Raw genomic sequence first — 21731 nt, forward strand, 5'->3', positions numbered from 1 at the left:
AGGAGGGTGGGGAGTCTCCTGGGTAATTACCAAACTTCAGTCATACAATGGGCCCCAGTAAAAACAGTGGGCCTTAATAAGCACATTCCTTTCCCTTTAGGACACCAAGATAGAGAAGCTAAAAGTGGACTTGGGGAGGCGGGTGTGGAGAGAGGTGGGGGGGTTGTGGGGGAGCGTTTGGGGGGGCTGGGGGGATGCCTGCACCTGCAAGAAGATGTCTGGGAACAGACACAGAAACTCTCCCTCCCAGATAAGCAAAAGAAAGCATCACATATTAAGTCTGCCCATGTGATCCAGGAATGAAGTGAGAGCTGATTAAAAAAAAAAACGATAAAACTCTGCGCTATACAGATAACACACCTGGTCCCAACTAAATCATCAGGCTCTAGGAGGATAAAACATCCCCTCCTTACTGGCACCACCCACGCCACCCGCCACGCGCCACGCGCCACCCGCCACCCGCCACTCGCCACTAACCCACTCCTCACTAGTCCATTTATAAAAACCCTCACTTTTTTTTTTTTTTTTTTTTTTTTTTTGAGACGGAGTCTCGCTCTGTAGCCCCGGCTGGAGTGCAGTGGCCGGATCTCAGCTCACTGCAAGCTCCGCCTCCCGGGTTCACGCCATTCTCCGGCCTCTGCCTCCCGAGTAGCTGGGACTACAGGCGCCCGCCACCTCGCCCGGCTAGTTTTTTGTATTTCTTAGTAGAGACGGGGTTTCACCGTGTTATCCAGGATGGTCTCGATCTCCTGACCTCGTGATCCACCCGTCTCGGCCTCCCAAAGTGCTGGGATTACAGGCTTGAGCCACCGCGCCCGGCCAAAAACCCTCACATTTTTACTACAACTTAGCAACCCGCTCAGGATCCCTCTCGGCAAGGGAAAGCTGTTCTTTCTTTTTGCCTACTAAACTCCCGCTCCAAACTCGTCTGTGTGTGTAGTGTGTGTCCACAACCTCTATCTCCCTGACCATTCGACCAAGAACCTTGGTATTTACCCCAGACAATGAGGCTGCTTCAATATCTCCCATTTCATTTCTAATTGAGCTTATTTGGATCTTCTTCTCTCTTCTTTTCTTGGTTAATCTGAGGGTCTACCCATTTTACTTATCTTTTCAAAGAACCAAACCACTTTTGTTTCACTTTTGTTGTTGTTGTTGCTGTTGTTTCAGTTTCCTTTAGTTATTCTCTGATCCTTCTTTCTTTTCTCTTGCTGGGTTTGAGTTTGGTTTGTTCCTGTTTCTCTTTTTCCTTGAGGTGTGACTTTACATTGTCTATTGTGCTCTTTCAGAATTTTTGATGTATTACATACATTTTGATTTAATGTTATGAACTTTCCTCTTAGCACTGCTTTTGTTTTATCCCAGAGGTTTTGATAGGTTGTGTCACTAATGTCATTCAATTCAAAGAATTTTTTATTTTTCATCTTGATTTCATTGTTGACCCAAACGTCATTCAGGAGCAGGTTATTTAATTTCTATGTATTTGCATGGTTTTGAGGGTTCTTTTTGGAGTTGATCTTCAGTTTTATTCCACTGTGGTCTGAGAGAGTACTTGATACAATTTTGATTTTCTTAAATTTATTGAGACTTGTTTTTTAATTTTTTTTTTGAGAAGGAGTCTTGCTCTTGTTCTACTTGTTCTACTTGATTTTGTTGTTGTAACTTTCCAGTGTATTTTTTATTTCATAAGTATGTCTTTCATTTCCAGAAGTTGTGGTTGTTTTTTCTTTATGGTATCTATGTCTCTGGAGATTTTTAATCCGTATCCTGTATTATATTTAAATTTCTTTAAGTTGGTTTTCACTTTTCTTTGGTGCCTCTTTGAGTAACATAATAATCGACCTTCTGAATTCTTTATCTGACAATTTAGAGCTTTCTTCTTGGTTTGGATCCATTGCTGGTGAGCTAGTGTGGTCTTTTGGGGATGTTAAAGAACCTTGCTTTGTCATATTACCAGAATTGTTTTTCTGGTTCTTTTTCGTTTGGGTAGACTATGTCGGAGGAAAGATCTGGGGCTCAAAGGCTGCTGTTCAGATCCTTTGTACCAGGGGGTGATCCTTTGATGTGGTGCACTCCCCCTTCCTCTAAGGATTGGGCTTCCTGAGAGCCAGACGGCAGTGGTTGTTACTGCTCTTCTGGGTCTAGCCACCCAGCAGAGCTACTGGGCTCTGGGCTAGTACTGGGGAGTGTCTGCAAAGAGTCTTGTGATGTGATCTGTGTTCGAGTCTCTCAGCTGTAGATACCAGCACCTGCTCCAGTGGAGGTAGCATAGCAGTGAAGTGGACTCTTTGTAGTTTTCTTTACTGAACTGGTTTTCTTGAATACTGGATGTACTAGCAGTGCAGTTGTTACGTGGACAGACTCAGGACCTCTGGTTAGCCAGGATGTTACAGGCGGTGGAATTAGCTGTTCTTTTATGAGTTGCTATAATGGCTTGAGTTAGTTGGTGTCTAGCCAGTAGGTAGCTTTCAAGAGAGAATCAGCTGTGGCAGTATGGGAGGATACAAGCTTGCCCTAAGGTCACCTGGATAAGTATTTGGTTTTTTCAGCTGATGGGTGGGGACATAGAACTCCCAAGAGATTATGTCCTTTGTTTTTGGCTGCATGGTGAGTTTGTGGTGGGGGCTGGCAGCAGTGTGTTGAGAAGGATCACCAGGTTGGGGAAGGGTGAGGCTTGTCTGAGCTTAGATTGTCCTTCGGCAGGGCTTGCTGTGGCCACTGTGGGGCATGGGGGTGTGGTTCTCAGCTCTGGGAACATGCCCCAGGCTATGAGCCTCACACTCAGGCTCCCTGCGTGCTGCATCTTCTGTGTTCATATGTGCACTTTCTGTTTGACCCTCTCCCACCCCTTCCTCGATTCTTCCCAGGAAAATTCACGCGCAATTGAAATTATTACAAAGTTCACCTGGAAGTTTCCTTCTACCTGTGGTCCTTCCCTAGTTCCAATGGCAGCCCTTCCGAAGGACCCCTGTGAGATAAAGTCAGAAATGGCTTCCCTGGGGACCTGGAGTGCTTATAGGGCGGTTCCTGCTGTTGCTTCTACTTTTATTTTTTGCTCAGCACTCCAGATTCATTTCAGCTGTAGGTAAGGTTAAATCGTACTGTTTCTGGGATTTTAAGTGAGGATGCATGTTCAGAGGCAGACTTTCCTCCTCTCACACTTTGGGCACTTAACAGTTTTTCTGCTGTCTCATGGAGTTTGCAATGGAAAGCTGCTGCTTTCAAAGGGTCTGTGAATTCTTTTGGTTTTCCTGGTATGTTTCTGGAGTAGTTCTTGGAGCAAAAGTTCATGATGTGAGTCTCCACATGCTGTTTCTGTGCGTCTGAGTGGGAGCTGGAAGTTAGTCCAGCCTCCTCCACCATTTTTTTCTCTTTTTGTTGTTTTTAAAGGTTACAAGGCCTTTTTCTTTCTGTAAAGTAAGTCTTTACAAGTAGTCTATTTTTTATTATTTAAAAGTTAAGTTTTTTGTTATATTATTGAATGAAAAGTGAAATATATGTGACAGGTCTTCTGATGTGCTCTAGGAGTCGAAAATTGAATGAGAGATCCTCTCTGACTTCAGTGAGCTCATATATTTATATTTCTTTTTTTCTGGAGACGGAGTTTTGCTCTTGTTCCCCAGGCTGGAGTGCAACGGTGCGATCTTGGCTCACCACTTCCCGGGTTCAAGCAATTCTCCTGTCTCAACCTCCTGAGTAGCTGGGATTACAGGTGTTCGGCTGGAGCCCGGGAACAAAGACACAAGGCAAATGGCAGTGAGAATAGCCTTTTATTAGGGCTTGCGGGTGAGGTTCCTTGGTCCAAAGGCGTGGGCCGAGGAAGTCACACTGAGGGAGGGGAGGGTAGGGGCTTTTTATAGCCCGAGAGGTAGGGAAGCTGGTTGTGCAAACAGGGCCTGGGGGGGTCTTGAAACTACTAGAGCAGGAGTAAGGGTCATGAGGAAGGGGTCTTTGGAAACTGTTAACCGAAACTGCTGTTTACGAACTTGTGGAATGCAAGTGAGCTGCAGGTCATGGGGGAGTGTGGTTGCCCAGACGTAGGCAAGTCTGCGGGTGTGTTCAAAGAGGAAGGGAAGTCTCGAACAAAGGGCCTGCTACACCGGGTAACGCCACTATGTTGGGTCTAGGTTCCTGCCTAACAACAGGCATGTGCCAACACGCCCGGCTAGTTTTGTATTTTTAGTAGGGTCAGGCTCCTGAACTCCCGGCCTCAGGTGATCTGCCCACCTTGGCCTGGGATTATAGGCGGGAGCCACCGTACCCAGGATTTGTTTCTTTTTAAAGAAAGATTCTTATGTTGGAGCTTGTGAGTTGAAAGACTTGCAGAAAACCCACAGAATCCCCTCATTGTATACAGATTTTTGTGATATATTTGTGTTTTTCTGAGTATTCGTGTGAGGAGACCACCAAACAGTCTTTGTGTGAGCAACAAGGCTGTTTATTTCACCTGGGTGGAGGCGGGCTGAGTCCGAAAAGAGTCAGCAGAGGGTGGATTATCATTAGTTATAGATTTTGGGATAGGTGGTGGAGTTAGGAGCAATGTTTTGCGGGCAGGGGGTGGATCCCACAAAGTACATTCTCAAGGTTGGGGAGAATTACAAAGAACCTTCTTAAAGGTGGGGGAGATTACAAAGTACATCGATCAGTTAGGGTGGGGCAGAAACAAATCACAATGGTGGAATGCCATCAGTTAAGGCTATTTTCACTTCTTTTGTGGATCTTCAGTTGCTTTAGGCCATCTGGATGTACATGCAGGGCACAGGGGATATGATGGCTTAGCTTGGGCTCAGAGGTCTGACATTCCTCTTCACTACAAAGTAGTGAAGTGTTGGAGCCGCGAAAAATTTTAGGGGTGGTATGGAGAGATAATGCGCGATGTTTCTCAGAGCTGCTTTCAGTGGGGTTAGGGGCAGCCTGGGAACCTACAGTGGGAAAGATTCAACTGAAGAAAGATTTTGGGGTAAGGGGTGATATTGTGGGGTTGTTAGAAGGAGCGTTTGTCGTATAGTATTATTGGTGATGGCCTGGATGTGGTTTTGTATGAATTGAGAAACTAAATGAAAGACACAAGGTCCGAATAAAAGAAGGAGAAAAATAAGTATTAAAGGACTAAGAATTGGGAGTACCCAGGATGTCCAATTAGAGAGTGTCCAAGGGGGTTCAATGTTATTGCTTGATTGGTTGGAGAGTTTTTGGCTCTATCTTTGAGTTTTTTTATGTTGTCATATACCAAGCCAGATTGATTTAGGTAAAAACAACAGTCTTCAATTAAAAATAAACAGAGTCCAGTGAGTAAGTCGAGGCCTCGGTGATTTTGGAGGAAAGAGAAATGCAAAGCCAGCAACTATTTGTTAAAGAAGGATTAGAAACGGCTAGGAGAGTGAGATTGATAGTGTGGTGGAGATGACTGGGGAGAGGTAGAGGGTGGCATAAGAACGGGAACCAGAATAAGAGTAAGTATAAAAGTAAAGAATAGGACTTCATCAGGGTGAAAGTATTGGACTGTACTTTGTCACTGAAGGTCTTCTATCCACTTAGAGAGACTTAAGGGTGGCAATTTGAGGTAAAACCAGGAGCCATTAAATACCAAGAGCCTGAGAAACTGTTTGGGTGATTTGACTTATAAAGGCCGGTCTGTTACTGGACTATATAGAAGTGTGAAGGTCAGACTGAGGAATTATGTCCGCAGTGGCCTTCTCAGACCCCGTGGGAAAGGCCTCTACCCACCTAGTGAAAGTGTCTACCCAGACCAAGAGGTATTTTAGTTTCCTGACTAAATAAAGGCATGTGAGTAAAGTCAATTTGCCAGTCCTGGATGGGGGCAAAACCCCCAGCTTGATGTGTAGGGAGGGGAGGGGGCCTGAGAAATTCCTGAGGAGTAGTAGAATAGCAGATGGAACACTGAGAAGTGATTTCCTTGAGGATTGATTTCCACAATGGAAAGGAAATGAGAGGTTCTAAGAGGCGGGCTAGCGGCTTCTAACCTACGTGGAAGAGGTTATGAAATGACGACAGAATAGAATGGGCCAGTGAGGCTGGAAGGGAATATTTTCCTTGGTCCAAGAACCATTTGCCTTGTGTGGGAAGAGATTGATTGGTGGAAGTTTCAGTGGGGGAGTGGGTGGGAGTGGCCAGATAAGAAGGAGAAAAGCTGCCGTGAGGGATGCAAGTTGGAACTCTAGCTGCTGCTTTAGTTACCTTATCAGCATAAGCATTGTCCTGAGCAATGGGATCTAATGTCTTTTGATGGCCTTTGCAGTGAATGACTCCAGCTTCCTTTGGAAGTAAGGCGGCTTTGAGAGGGGTTTTTATTAGAGGCATTAATGATGAAGGACCCTTGCATAGTGAGGAAACCCCTTTCAGCCCATATAACAGCATGGCGGTGCAAGATAATGTGAAGTGGGAGCAGGCATTTCAAATGGCAAAAGCAGTATCAAGAGAGGGAGAGTGTGGTGGGAGGTGCCACGTAGTTTTCAATGACCAAATCTCATTTGTATTCAGAGCGAGAGCTCACTTATCACCAAGGGAATGGCACAAGCCATTCATGAGGGATTTGCCCCCATGATCCAGACATCTCCTGTCAAGCCCTACCTCCACCACTGAATTTGCCCCCATGATCCAAACAGCTCCTGCCAAGCCCCACCTCATTACATCTCCACAGGAGATGGGAGTGTGGACAAATATTCAAACTATGTTGTAGCAGGACGAGTGGCAGACAAAATTCCTCAGACACCAAGTTACAGAAGGAAGGGGTTTATTCGGCCGGGGGCATCGTCAAGACTTCAGTCTCAAGAGCCGAGCTCCCCGAGTGAGCAGTTCCTGTCCCTTTTAAGGGCTCACAACTCTAAGGGGGTGCACGTGAGAGGGTCGTGATTGATTGAGCAAGCAGGGGGTACGTGACTGGGGGCTGCATGCTCCCATTAGATCGGAACAAAACAAGATAGGGATTTTCACTGTGCATTCCTATACAATGTCTGTAATCTGTAGATAACAGAACCAATTAGGTCAGGGGTCTATCTTTAACTACCAGGCCCAGGGCGATCTTTAACTACCAGGCCTAGGGCATGGCGCCGGGCTGTCTGCCTGTGAATTTCATTTCTGCCTTTTAGTTTTTACTTCTTCTTTCTTTGGAGGCAGAAATTGGGCATAAGACAATATGAGGAGTGGTCTCCTCCCTTAATGTCAAGACAGAACTCATCTAACTGAGTACAATTAATGTTGTAATAAGAATAAAAAGCAAGATCTGTAGGAGGTTAGTATAGAGATTTAGGAGATTAGCCTGCCTATCATGTTCAAGTTTCTATGTAGGACTCATTTGATATAGACCCTTGGGCCAAGTTTACCCTGTTTCATGTGTTATGCCCAGACCGTTTATTCCCCGAAGAAGACCACCAGAGTCCAGAGTCAAAGCTAAGCAGCAAGGATCTTTATTACAGGTTCGAACCTGGAGCTCTCACTTGCTCGTGAAACGAGACGGGCAGGAGAGCTCCCCTACTGAGCTCCGAACAATGTTATATAGTCTAAGGAAAGTAGGCATAGAATCATTATACAAATTAGAGGTATGATTGGCTGGAGTTTGAACAAAGCGATTTGGCAAACTATGATTGGTTCCCGCCATTTCTGATATTTCAGTACAACCCTTGAGGCGGAAGAGCAGTTTTACACAAAGGCAGTTAATTATATTGCATCAGGTTGCACGACCAGTTTATGGCTATCTTGCTTAAACACACCTTGTGACCTGGCTATCTTACTTAAACATTCCTTGTGACCTGGCCTCAGAAAGAGAAACATGTACTTACAGAACTTACGAAACCTCTGGTACGTGCAAAGATTAGAGAGCAGAACAAGGGTGTAGCGGGTGGGGGGCGGGTACACATCTATCTTTGTGTCCTTTCACATGCCCCATCTCTCACATGCGATACAGTGACTGGTATGTAGTGATGATTTTTATCAGTGAGGATCCTGGTAGTAATAGGTGGAATTTTTTTTTTTTTTTGGAAGATAGTTTATTGAAGGGACTATTTGCAGAGGTGTGACCATGTTTAAAATAACCAAGAAAGGATGATGAATCACTTAGGAACTAGCAACACTTGGAAACTGTTATCCATCCAGGCGACAGGGCAAGGGTAGAACTCAGTACGACTTCTAGGCATGAAAGAGGAGCCTTCCTAACAGAAGCTGTGGCCAAACAAGAAGCAAGGCAGGGAAGAAATGGGGAATAAATTATGCCATTATTTCTCTTTCCTTCTACCCTTTTTCTGCTGAAACTTCCTCTCACTGGTGAAACCAGAAGCTAAATGGCAAGTGAATCCCTAGAAATGAGGTGAGGCAGAGATGCAGAGCAAGGCAGATAAAACTTGAAAATGGATCTGGCGGGAGAAAAATGGAAATAATCAACAGAGTGCTCAATACTTATTTGTTGGATTAAATTGAATTTTTATTGTTAATCATAATTTAGCCTTACATATTCTTTTTTTTTTTTTTTTTTTTTTTTGAGACGGAGTCTCGCTCTGTCGCCCAGGCTGGAGTGCAGTGGCCTGATCTCAGCTCACTGCAAGCTCCGCCTCCCGGGTTCACGCCATTCTCCTGCCTCAGCCTCCCGAGTAGCTGGGACCACAGGTGCCCGCCAGCTCGCCCGGCTAGTTTTTTGTATTTTTTAGTAGAGACGGGGTTTCACTGTGTTAGCCAGGATGGTCTCGATCTCCTGACCTTGTGATCCACCCGTCTCAGCCTCCCAAAGTGCTGGGATTACAGGCTTGAGCCACTGCGCCCGGCCCAGCCTTACATATTCTTAAAGTGGAAAACAAGCAAATGCCTGATGGTTTAATGTTTTCTTACATACAAAACTTTAATCCTTGAAATAAAAATCTCTTTGAAATTTTGGAGGCAACTATTTCATCTTTTGAATAGTTGAAATAGTAAAAAGTTGCAAAAATTAATCTATAAAAATTTGATATTAAAATAACTCAGCTTTTTAATACTTTATATTTTTCTTTCTTCCATTTTTTTTTTCCCCCCGAGTTTTGCTCTTGATGCCCAGGCTGGAGTGCAATGGTGCAATCTTGGCTCACTGCAACCTCCGCCCCCTGGGTTCAAGTGATTCTCCTGCCTCAGCCACCTGAGTAGCTGGGATTACAGGCATGTGCCACCACACCCAGCTAATTTTGTAGTTTTAGTAGAGATGGGGTTTCTCCGTGTTGGTCAGGCTGGTCTCGAGCTACCAACCTCAGGTGATCCGCCCATCCCGACCTCCCAAAGTGCCAGGATTACAGGCGTGAGCCACCGCGCCCGGCCTGAGACTTTATATATTTCAAATGTGCGTTTTTCAAAATGTGGAAAACTGGGGTAGTTAACCTAGGAAAGCCCAGTTAGTTTTCCAGAGGCTACCTCAAAAACACTTTTCTGAATCTTCTCTTACTTTTACGTATTTAAGCGTTATAGAACTTTGAACTTCTGTTATAATACTCATTAAATAGTAGTCATTTTTATTGAACTTAAAAATTTTTTTTTTTTTTAGACAGAGTCTTGCTCTATCCCCCTGGCTGGAGTGCAGAGGCATGATCTCAGCCCACTGCAACCTCCACCTCCCAGGTTCAAGACATTCTCATGCCTAAGCCTCCTGAGTAGCTGGAATTACAGGAGCCTACCACCATGCCCGGCTAATTTCATATTTTTAGTAGGTACGGGGTTTCACCATATTGGCCAGGCTGGTCGCGAACTCCTGACCTCAGGTAATCCACCTACTTGACCTCAGGTAATCCACCTACTTCCCAAAGTGCTGGGATTACAGGCATGAGCCACCATGCCCAGCCTTTATTTTTTGAGAGTCTGACTCTATCGCCCAGGCTGGAGTATAGTGGCACAATCTCAGCTAACTGCAACCTCCACCTCCCAGGTTCAAGTGATTCTCATGCCTCAGCCTCCTGAGTAGCTGGGATTACAGGCACATGCTCCCATGCCCAGCTAATTTTTTTTGTATTTTTAATAGAGATGGGGGTTTCACCATGTTGGCAAGGCTGGTCTTGAAATTCTGACTTCAGGTGATCTGCCCTCCTTGGCCTCCCAAAGTGTTGGGATTACAGGCATGAGCCACTGTGCCCAGCTTTTATTGGTAATATTAAAAGCAGTTCACATTTACGGTTTGTTTGACATGTCCCAGGTCACTGTGCTAAATCTTTTACATATATTTTATCCTCACATAACCCTGTGAGGTGTCAATACTGTTTCTGTGCCCTTGGGATGCATCATTGTACAAAACAAGTTCCACAAAGGCTACAGATCTTTAGATTCTGATATTAATATTTCTATATCATTCTGTTGTTAGTATTCTCTGGTTACTCTTGAAATTGAGCACCTTTTCATATTTTTAGCCATTTAGTTTTGTGTGTGTGTTTTGTGAAATCACTGACTTTTAGTCTTTTGCCCATTTTCTATTTGGTTGTCTTTTTATTATTAATTTGGAGGTATCCTATATGTATATTTGAATATGTGCCGTTAGCTGTGTGTTGCAGATGACTTGTGTCATGTGTTTCAGATTCAAGCTGAGGTATTAAGAGCAGGTAGGATTTGGGTAGGCAAAGATGAGTGTTTCTAGTGAGATGAAAGAATAAACAAAATTGTAAGGGAAGAAGATATAATTCACATATGAAATAGTTGAATAGTTTGATTGGACTAAGACCAGAAAGCTCAAAATATATAACACCAGGGAAACCCTAGAAAATGACAAAAATATGCCTCAGCAGAACATTTTCTTTAAATCAATACATCTTCTGTTCAGGAATAACCTGTTTCAGGCAGACTAGACAACCAGAAAGGAACCCTAAAGATCGTTTGCCTCTCTGGTAGGTAGCTCTAGGCTTTCACTCCCCTGCCAGGGAATGAATCTTCTATTACTGAAATGGCCTTGATGTCATTGCCTGGTGAAAAGGTGTGACTTAAAGTTGGAACTGATGGGGAGAGAAGCCTAGAGGAAAGTCCTTCATCTTGTCCTCTGGCTCTAGATTTCTCAGAGTTTTTGCATATTAAAGTTAGATCACCTTCATGAGGCTGCCCTTGGTAACCTGATGTTTCTCATTATAAAGTCATTCCTTGAAGGTTGGGACTTTGATTTCCTATGACTCGGTGTATATTTCCTTACAGAACTTGAAGGCCAATGGCTGAATGGCTTTTTGGTTTTAGCCTCCCTTTAGTCTCAGCCTCCATCTTACTGTGTCTGCACCAATGAAGAAGTATATTCATTCTGTTCCCTAGGGAGATTATGCTAGTGTTTTTAAAGTCTCTGCCGACTCTTCAGAATTTGCCTCTCAAATCCTTATCAGACAAAAATGTTCCTGTGGTTTCACTGCTTAATTTTGTATCCATTAGAATTTGTTTTGGCTCCAAGTGCCTAAAACCCCAAAATATAGTGGCTTAGGAAGATAGAACTTTTATTTTTATCCCATGTATTAATAAATAGAGGCAATTCAGGGGTGGGAAGGCAGCTCCATCTGGAACCAATGTCTTTCCATCTCATTGTTCTTCCTACTTTATTCAAGAGGGCTGCTCCAGCAATAATGTATGCATTCCAGCCAGCAGGAAGGAGAAATGGAAAAGGAGAAGGACATCTCCCTACCCCTCTGTAGGACTTCTCAGAAGTTGCATACACTACTCTGGTTATATCTTATGAGCCAATGCTTAGTTAGCATAGCCATACCTAAGTCTAAAGGAGGCTTGGAAAAATGTATCTAGCTAAAAACAGGAATTCCTGATCCTATTGAAAAAAAGAGAATAGATATTGAGGATTACCATTGATCTTTGCCACACAAATCTTTTGTTATTGTGACACTAATAGTTTCCTGAGATGTTTAAGGAGAAAAGCTCAGAATAATATGGGTATATAGCCAATTTAAAATAAATTCTCATCAGAATTAGCTTATATCTGACATTCTGAATTTTGGGCCCTTACTTGAAAATTTTTACACTGGTCTAGAAGGGTAGACATTAAATTTTTTATCATTTTTGTTAAGTTTGGAAGCTTGACTTCTTTCCTAAACATTGATATAAGATTTCATGAAATTTTTAAATATAGCAAATGCTGTTGAACATTGCAAATGTAAAATATGGAGAAGGAAATAGGTGCTTTTTATCTTTATAGAAGATAAATATATCAAACCCACTTCAAAATCGTCTATAGAAAAAATTTTAGCAATAGGTAATATAAAAGCTCTCGGTTAGAATGGATTCAAATATATGGAAATTAAATGAAAATCTAGAATCATTTCGGTTCACTGAGAATTAGCTGATATAGTGAGCAGCAGATATAATCCCATAGACATTTTTTAAAGTCCTGGTCTTCACAGTAGAGCTTAAAGAAAATATAGTATTGTAACGTAATTATTCTCATTATTAAAAATGATTTACTTTTAAAACCCAGCATGTTACATCATAAGTAATACTCATTTTTTCTTCCATAGGTAAGAAGTTTGATAGCTGTAGGACTGGGTGTTGCGGCTCTTGCATTTGCAGGTAAGATAAAGAATATATACCAATAAATTGCATGAGACATATTTCCAAATAGTGTCTACAGTGATTCATTGAGTAGACCCTTAGTATTCTGAGGTTTTGTTTTTCAGACATAATACATTCTCACTCTTTCCACCATTTGTAGTTACTGAACATTTGTCATTGTAGCAAAATCTAGATAAACTTTATGGGGAAGAAAATTAGTGATACAAGAGCCCGGAAAACTAGCTCCAATAATAGTTTATCTTCCTAGCTTTTTTTTTCAGTTTGAGGTATAGTATACTATAAAAAGAAATTTTAATATTGTGCAATGTAAGTGGCATGGAGTTCCTTTATTCTCCCATATTTATTTTTTATTGCAGATAGGTTTATACATTTTAAGCTGTCAGTTCTTTCTCATGAGCATAGTTGTTCCATATAGTTTATTAATTTGTCTCTCAACATTTTGATATAATTACCTTGATAAATCCAGGAGAATTTTTTTCACTGCTAAAATTACCTTTTTGGAAAGAATAGTTCTGAAGATCTAAAGTGGATTTGCTGAGTCTGTCATTAACTTACCATAGTTTTAAATTACATAGCTATTTCCTAAATATTAATTTGCAAATATGTCCTTATTGTTAAAGATTTACTTTTTTGTTCTAGCATTTGTGTTTGTAAGTTCTATCGGTTTGATCTTGTTAATTGGATCTTTTAGGCAAAGCTGCATTCCATTGTAGCTATATGGAGTTTAGTAAGATCTAATAGAAAAATGAGAAATAAGAGGGTCTTGTTTTGTATGGTATTTAATTTCTCATAACTATCATTTAAAACACCATTTTAATCTTTTATCTTGGAAGTGATGAAACACTTCAACAATCAGAACTTTGAAATCTCGATCAGTGGTTCAGATTCTGTTCGTGTTTTTGTCATCAGGGTCTTACGTCTCAGTTATATAACTAAATGAATTTCTGAGGTTTCATGAGAATATCAGGTCTCAAACAGAATTCTGACAAACTTGCCCCTAAACATAAAGGAATTTTAGAACTAATTAGAGTAGGCATAGTTATGAATTCAAATGTAAGATTTTGATTTGAAATTAGATAAAGATATATTTTTCCAGTATCATCTTTGTAAAATGACAAGAATTGGTGTGTGTATTCTGTATAGACCACACTATTCCCAACCTCATATTACTGACTAGAATATTATATTAAATAACAGCAAGACCTCTTCCAGAGCCAAATACAACCAAATAGTAGAATTTAGGAGAAAGTACACTTAGATTTGTTAGCACTAGGTCTTCTAGTTAGAGTAAACCTCCAGATGTCGCTTCTTGAAGCATTCAAATGCTTTTTAACTGAAATTAGAAGTCAATCACTGTGGTTTTGAAGAATTTTGAGGTAATATAAAAGCTACATTTCATACTATTATAAAATCAAATGGAAGATGACATCTATGTGATAAGAGATACAGACAAGTTAGGGAATCAGCCTCATTTAATTTCACTTTATTTAATGTTCTCCTTTATCTCAAGAGCTTTTTATCTTCACATTTCCCCATTTCTGGCATCCTGTCTTTCACTGTAACATGTTTGCACAGAAATAACATTATACATAGGCAGGTAAATTTTTCTAAAAGGTCTAGGTAGTTGAATTTTTGCAGTAGAACTCTTGATTTGCAAATAGACTTATGGTTAGAAGTTGAATTAAAGCATGTAGTGTCATATACTGATTTTCTAGCAAGACTATTGGAGAAAGAGATACGGGTAGAAGACACAATCTGATTGGGGTACAAAAGATAAAATAGCTAGATAATATTTTACTCTTATTTGATGCCCTGAAAATAATTTAGAACCTGTTTTACTATTGACTTTTAGTTGTTAAAACTCAGGGGAGTTTTGATTATTAAGATTCCTAACTAAGGAAAGAACTAAAAATAAGTTTTTGGTGAGAGTAGCTATTCTCAGTGAGAAAAATTGATAATCAACATCCTTGGTAAATATTTCATATGTAATTGCTTTTTTACTTTAGAGATAATTCCATTAAAACCATTTCTGTGCAGTATAGATCTTAAATACAATTTGTTTTCTATATATTTCAAAGTGATTATCATAAAACACAATACAGTTAATCATTTTAGTATTTTAAGTATCTTTTATGCGTAATAGGACTTTACAGTTTGTTGTAGAAAGAATACTAGGATGTTATTTTTTGTGACATATACCATAATATAAATGTAAGATATTATACATAAACAATGAAAATTTCTAGTTTTATGATCATAAACCAAACTTGATAAATTTAACGGCTATGATAATGGTATTAACATGAAATTCTGCCCTCCAGTAAATTAAAAATATGAAAAAAATTGACCATCTTTCTGGGAGGTTTTGAAATACTTATTGAAATGATGTATGTAAACTATCAATAAATACTGTGGCAAGCACTTTGAAGGTGTTGATTGATTTTGATTATAGAAAATATGTTTGCTTTTATTCCTTTTACTATTTAGGTCGCTATGCATTTCGGATCTGGAAACCTCTAGAACAAGTTATCACGAAAACTGCAAAGAAGATTTCAACTCCTGTAAGTTAAATGTGGCTTTAGTTAGAAAACTCATTTTGATTTTTGTTCGTGTGACATATTTGAGTTAACTTAGAAAATGGTCTTGGATTTTCCAATGTTTGTAGAAGTTTATTTCCTTCACTATATCATTGGTGAGTTTGTCTAATTTACTGGCTCAGTTTCTTTTAATTTCTTGGTCACATTATTTTTATATCTAACTTTATTCCTGGTTTTGACATCTAATTATTATAATCTGTTTGGTAGTATTACATCAACTTTGATGTAACTTGTTTTCCCCATTTAGTTACTGTTCATTTATTCAATAAACATTTATTGAGTCCCCATCCCTGTGCCAGCAGCTTGGAATAGCTGATGAACAAAGAAGAAATGGTTCTTGTCCTGATGAATCTTACCCAAGAGTTGATGCCATCTTGAAATTTGAAACGAGTCCCTTTACAACATCATGCTTGGCCATCTCAAACATAAAACTATGAGATTCCAACCGTGAAATCCTGTAGAACTTATTATACATTTTTGCACTAGCATCATAGCTACTCTGGGGAGCTGAACATAAGTGAAAAAATGAATGACAGTATGTATCCGTAAAAGCAACAGTATGGATTGTAGTTTGCAACCACTGAAGACAATATAAAGAAAAGTCACTGAGGCCCTGCAGTGTAAACGTTGGCTTCAGGGAAGAAGCAGATCTGGGATAGATCAACTTGGTTGAGATTTGAGACTCTCAAATTGCTGCAAACCAAGTTGATCATCAGCTATTATAAGTTCCTGGCACAGGGATGAGGACTCACTAAATGTTTCTTAAACAAATGAATACTAATTAAACAGGGAAAGTAAGTTATGTCAAAGTTGATATAATACTACTAAATGTGAAACTACTAAAGTACCTATTTTATATATGTTTTTTCAATAAATATTTCAAAACTTACCAGAAAGACTCGTTTTTTCCAAATTTATAATTTATTGGAGGACAGAATGTCATGTTAATACCATTATCACAACTATTAAATTTATCAAGTTCTAGTTCATGATCATAAAACTAGAAATTTTCAATGTTTATGTATAGCATCTTACATTTATATTATGGTATAGGTCACAAAAAATGAATTGTTTCTTTTAGCAAAGGCATTACAGGCTTGTGAGGCTTAGTTAGCCATGAACAATGACAGCACCAAAGGATGACATACTGACAAATAATTAAACTTAGATTCAAAAAAACAGCAAGTGATTTTACTGTCCTATAAATGCATGTCTGTGATTAGAGGGGAACATAGGTGTATTTTCTGTTTTCCTATTTTTATTTTATTCAGCTAAAATATTGGTAGGTATTCAGTAAGTATTCTTTGAGCACCTACTACTTACTACATTATCATAGACAGTGGGATATAGGAGCTTACATGTTAGTGGAGAGACACAGTTTTTAAAAAAAAAAATGAAGTAAGATATATAATACCTAGAAGTGTTGAGTGCTTTTGAGAAAACCAAATCAGGGTAAGAGGCTAAAGAGTAACAGTAGTGAGGAATCTTTACATTAGATAGGCCAGGTAAGGTTTCTCCAAGAAGATAAGGGAGCAGGCCATACGAGCCTCTGGTATGAGAGCTTCCTGGGTGGTCGGATCACTGCGAAGGTCCTGAGGTGCAAATGAGCCTAGCAGCAAGAGGATCTCCAAAGGAGTGTTTGAAGGAAATAGTGGTAGCTTGGGCCCAGATCCCTTAGGACCTAATAGACAATGAAAAAAAACTTCAAATTTTACCTTAAGCATGATAGAAAGCCCTTGGAAGGGTTTGAGCAAGGAGGCAATGTGATTTGCATTGTAGGTTATCACTCTGCTTGCTACCTAGAGTCAGAGTAGAAGCTGTGAAACCAGTAAGCGGGTATTGAGATAGTCCAGGTGATAGATGATGATGGCTTGAAATAGAGTAGTAGCAATGGACACAGTAACATAGTTCTTTAAATGAATTCTATTTATATCTTTCCATATGTTTATAAATAATAAATGGAGAGAATTTCAGAAATTGTTTCTTTTCTGTTATGGTGATCTTCAGTACACCGTAAATAGAAAATTACCAAGCTTTGCAGAACTACATTATTTAACACTGTAAAGGAAGAGAGAGCAAGAAAATGAGAAAATCTTCAATACTTGGTAGAGGCTCACAGATAAGGCAGGGTAATTCAGGAGATTATAAGGGATACGCTCATGTAAACTCTTTCTTCAGTGGCTCATATGACCTGCTCCCTCATCATCTCAGAGGAATCTTATTTGTCCTATTTAATATAAAGAGTCTGAGCCTGGTACCTGCATTTCTTAAAGGGAAATGATGTGTACCCCCCTTTCCCTCCTTGTGGGCCTCAAGGTAAGAAACCTAGCTTTCAATAAATCTGGCTTCTTTTTCACAAAGTGCTACTCTTAGAGTTTGCAGTAAAACATCTTAGAATATCTTTATCTTTATTATAATCATTATTTTTACCTCAGTAAAGATGCAAGTATTTTTAAACAATTTAAAAAATAGTAATCATTCCAGGGAAACTGAGAAATGAAGTATGTGCATACTTTCTTTTGGTACTAATGAATCCCAATGTCACACCTCATAAACACAGTATATATAGTGTTTTGATTTTGTAAATATTATTAATTATTGAACCAAATAGGGTTTCTGAAAAGACAGGAACTGTAATTGTGTGTCACTAAGTCTCTGTCATTCAAAGGAGATTGTCCAGGGCTCAAGTTTCGATGGGGGTCTCTTTTCATTGTTTTTTTAAACTTTCTTTTTTTTTCTCTAAGCTTTAACATGTTGTTTTTCAATCTTATCTTTCTCTTTTTCATACTTTTTTTTCATTTTGCTGAAATAGTGCGTAGAATAAGTTTTTTATATGGAACACGTGGATGATAAATGTTTTTTCTGCTTTGTTAAACAGTTCGTTTCTTTTGTTCTCACTGTTAATTATCAGCTGCTAGCTCCTTGAAATTTGGTGGAGCCAGCATTAGAGAAGTATAGAAATCTCTGGTGAGACTAAGCCTCAGTGCCTGCACTCCTGCGTTCCTGCATACTCACAGCTAGATTTTTTGGTGGTCTTATTGTTCTTATTCCATTGTAGACAACCTGTTGTTTTGGTTTTTGTTGTTTGGGTTTTGGGTTTTAGGTTTTGATAGTGGTGGCTTTTTTTTGGCTCTGAAAGTTTGTAGGATTTTCTCTTTCTTACTGATCTGGAATTTCACAAGAATTCTTAGCCCTAATTTATTTGAAAATGGTCTTTAGTTCTGTAAGATTTTCTTACATTTTTTTCTTTTGTTATTTCTTCCTTTCATTGTCTCTTGGATTCTCGGCTGCTGGAACTCCAAACAGAAAGATGTTGGACCTGATAAAAAGATGTCTATCCTGTATGTCTCTTACCAATTTATCTCTTATTTTCCATCTCCTTATCTTTCTTTGCTCTTCATTCTACAGTGTTTTCACAGCTTATTTTCCAGATGACCAGGTTGGCCTTTAGCAATATCCATTCTGTTATTCAGTCTATCCACTGAATTCTTAACATCGGTAAAAAAATTTTTTTTTTTTTTGAGACAGGACCCGGTCTGTAGTGCACAATCTCAGCCCACTGCAACTTCTGCCTCCCGAGTTCAGGTGATTTTCCTACCTCAGCTTCCCAAGTAGTTGGGATTACAGGCACTCGCCACTACGCCCAGCTAACTTTTGTATTTTTAGTGGAGACGGAGTTTCACCATGTTGGCCAGGCTGGTCTCGAGCTTCTGACCTTAAGTGATCCACCCACCTCAACCTCACAAATTGCTGGGATTATAGGCGTGAGCCACTGCACTCGGCCAACATTAGTAATTTTCTAACTTCCAAGAATTCTTTCTTCTTTCTAGCAAACCATTTTTTAATTAATGTGGTATCCTTTTGAATATTTCTAAAGCCATTCATTAGAATTTGGCCAAATTCTCTTCTGCTTCCCAATTTATCTCCTTTTCCTTTTTTTTTTTTTTTTTTTTTTTTGAGACGGAGTCTTGCTGTGTCGCCCAGGCTGGAGTGCAGTGGCGGGATCTCGGCTCACTGCAAGCTCCGCCTCCCGGGTTCACGCCATTCTCCTGCCTCAGCCTCCCGAGTAGCTGGGACTACGGGCGCCCGCCACCTCGCCTGGCTAGTTTTTTTTTTTGTAGTTTTAGTACAGACGGGGTTTCACTGTGTTCACCAGGATGGTCTCGATCTCCTGACCTCGTGATCCACCCGTCTCGGCCTCCCAAAGTGCTGGGATTACAGGCTTGAGCCACCGCGCCCGGCCGGTATATCTCCTTTTCCTAAAGCCAGTTGTTAGGTGTTCATATTGGTTCTTTTTTTTCCCCTCCATGATATTGGATTTGCTCAAATGTCCAATGATCGTTGGTTGTTGATTTATATTTATGATGACTAAATTGACTAATAGAAGTAATGTTCTTAACTTTTCTTCAGCAGTTTGGTATGGTTGCCTCAACAACTTAATGGAATGAGCGTGTTGACCGTGGGCTGTAAATAACGTAGGTGGGTTTGTTAACAGGCATGTCTTTCAGAGCAAGGAGACTAGAGGCAGGTACCTGGAGAGTGCAGGAGAGGTTGAGCACTGTGTGCATTTTACTGCTTGGCATAGCTTCTCACCTCCCTGCACTTCTGGGTTCTGAAATGGGATCTGCTGGTATGCCTCTGGTTCTTTTAGTACCTACCACCCAGAATAAGATGCGTATCAGAGAAAGAGGCATGTAGTTCTCTTTCTCAGCCTAAGGGCAAAAGTGACAGGTGCCTGGCCTCTTAGGCTCTATATTAGTAAAGTAGGAATGATCTGTTTATATTGTTCTGGTTTAATAAGTTACGCTGATTTTTTATTGTTGTTGTTGACTCTGAATTTAGTGTTCTTGTTTTCTGAAAAGGGTTTCTTCTTTTCTCTGGTGTTTGAGGCTGCTGGGATTTTTCTGTATGTGCAAATTTTACCTAGGATTTCTTTAAACTTTCTGGTTTGCTGTTTATCCCATTTCTTGTTTTCCAGGTCTATTAAGGGTGTTTTAAAATGTACACTATCTTTTCTCATTTCAAAGGCACTTTGGAAAGCAAAATACCTTTATGATTCAGTCTGCTCTTTTGAACCAGTGCCCTTTTGCTTGATTTTTTTATTAATGTATTAATGTATATTATTGACTCAGCCAATGTCTAATTACCCTTAAATTTTTTTCTGGGGGAGAAAACCCATCCTTCATCTTTGTTTTTGAGGCTTTTAATTTTCTGTTTGTGAATCTGTCCTTTTATTTGAATATTATTTTCTAAATTGCATTTATTTTGTTTTATGGTCAAGTGAAATTTATGGAAAAATATACTAATTAAAATCATCCTTTGTTAGCTTTATATATCAAATAGATTATTGTATATAATAAAGTTTATAGCTTATGATAAATGTATTCTTTTAAAACTGTGGGATGATCCAGTTCTTCTCTAGTTGCCTGGAGGACTTTTGTGTTTCAAGCTATTGAATGAATGAATTAGCTAATGAAGACTTTGGTTTAACTTAGTAAAGGAGACACAAAATAATCTAACATGGCACTATAGCATTTAGTGCTAATTTTAGAAGGAAAATGATTTTGATTTTTGTTGTTTATATATACAATATTTTATGAATGGGATAGTACAAAATAATCATTTGTAAGGTCCAGGATGTGTTTCTGTTTTTAGAAAAAAGGACGATTTACTCCATCTATTTGATGGTATACTTGTTCCTTATAGTAATCTCATTTTTTGGATCTAAACATTTTCTTTGACCTACCACAGTGTTGTCAGAAAATGGTTCTGCAGTGGCTTATATCTGTAAGTCCTAATATAATGCAATATGGGTATATTCTTTTCAAGCTTAAAAGGACCTTTCAGTTTTATTAGTGGAGAGGAGTACAGAGTTACAATTTTGTACTTGCTCATGCATAGATATTAATTCAGACATAACAATAGATTAAAATACTGTGATAACAGTTTTGTTCTATTTAAAGTTATATATTATAAGGCCTAAAATTTCTAGAAGTTTAAGAAGCATGATTTTCTCTGAAGAAATGTGTAAATACAGTTGACCCTTGAACAACCTGGGTTTGAACTGCACAGGTCCACTTAATCATGATTTTAACAAATAAACTCAATGAGCCCTCCACGTCTGCAATGAAATGTAGATCAAAAATGTAGTATTCATGGGATGTAAAACCCACCTACACTGAGGCCAAGTTTTTGTATCTGTGGTTTCTATAGGGCTGACCGTGGTGCCTGAGTATGTGCAGATTTTAGTATGAGTGGTCCTGGAACCAGTCACCCACAGATACTGAGGGCTGAATGTATTTTAGTAGTGAGTAACATAGCAATTTTTTGTTTTCTCTTTGTATACTTTTCTGCACACAGCCCTAAATGTTAAGTCTCTGTTCTTAAAATGGTCTAGTTCTTTTGGAAGGGTTGTGTTGATTATATGTATATACAGATTGACTTACTCGTAATAAAATCAGTGTTCATATGAACTTCTTCCTGACACTAGATTTTAGGTAGCCTTTTCTGAAACTCTATGTCTACCTGGGCAAAACTGAAAGTGAAAAAATTACTCAGATACCAATACCTGCTTTTAAGGTTAATGAGCTTTGTGACTATAGTGGGAATGACAGTTAATGAAACATG

General features: G+C 39.5%; 1 protein-coding gene across 3 annotated transcripts in view; it reads left to right on the top strand.

Annotated features, from left to right (window-relative positions):
- DNAJC15 (DnaJ heat shock protein family (Hsp40) member C15) overlaps positions 1–21731 on the top strand; it is an 87655-nt gene that overhangs the window by 31676 nt on the left and 34248 nt on the right. For all 3 annotated transcript variants that reach the window (XM_001092902.5, XM_077974443.1, XM_077974442.1), the window contains exons 2-3: positions 12453–12504; positions 14995–15068. In XM_001092902.5, coding sequence (XP_001092902.3) covers positions 12453–12504; positions 14995–15068 — 126 coding nt within the window. The remainder of the gene's footprint in view (positions 1–12452; positions 12505–14994; positions 15069–21731) is intronic.

Source organism: Macaca mulatta, chromosome 17, assembly GCF_049350105.2.
Source record: "Macaca mulatta isolate MMU2019108-1 chromosome 17, T2T-MMU8v2.0, whole genome shotgun sequence".
Classification (NCBI taxonomy): domain Eukaryota; kingdom Metazoa; phylum Chordata; class Mammalia; order Primates; family Cercopithecidae; genus Macaca; species Macaca mulatta.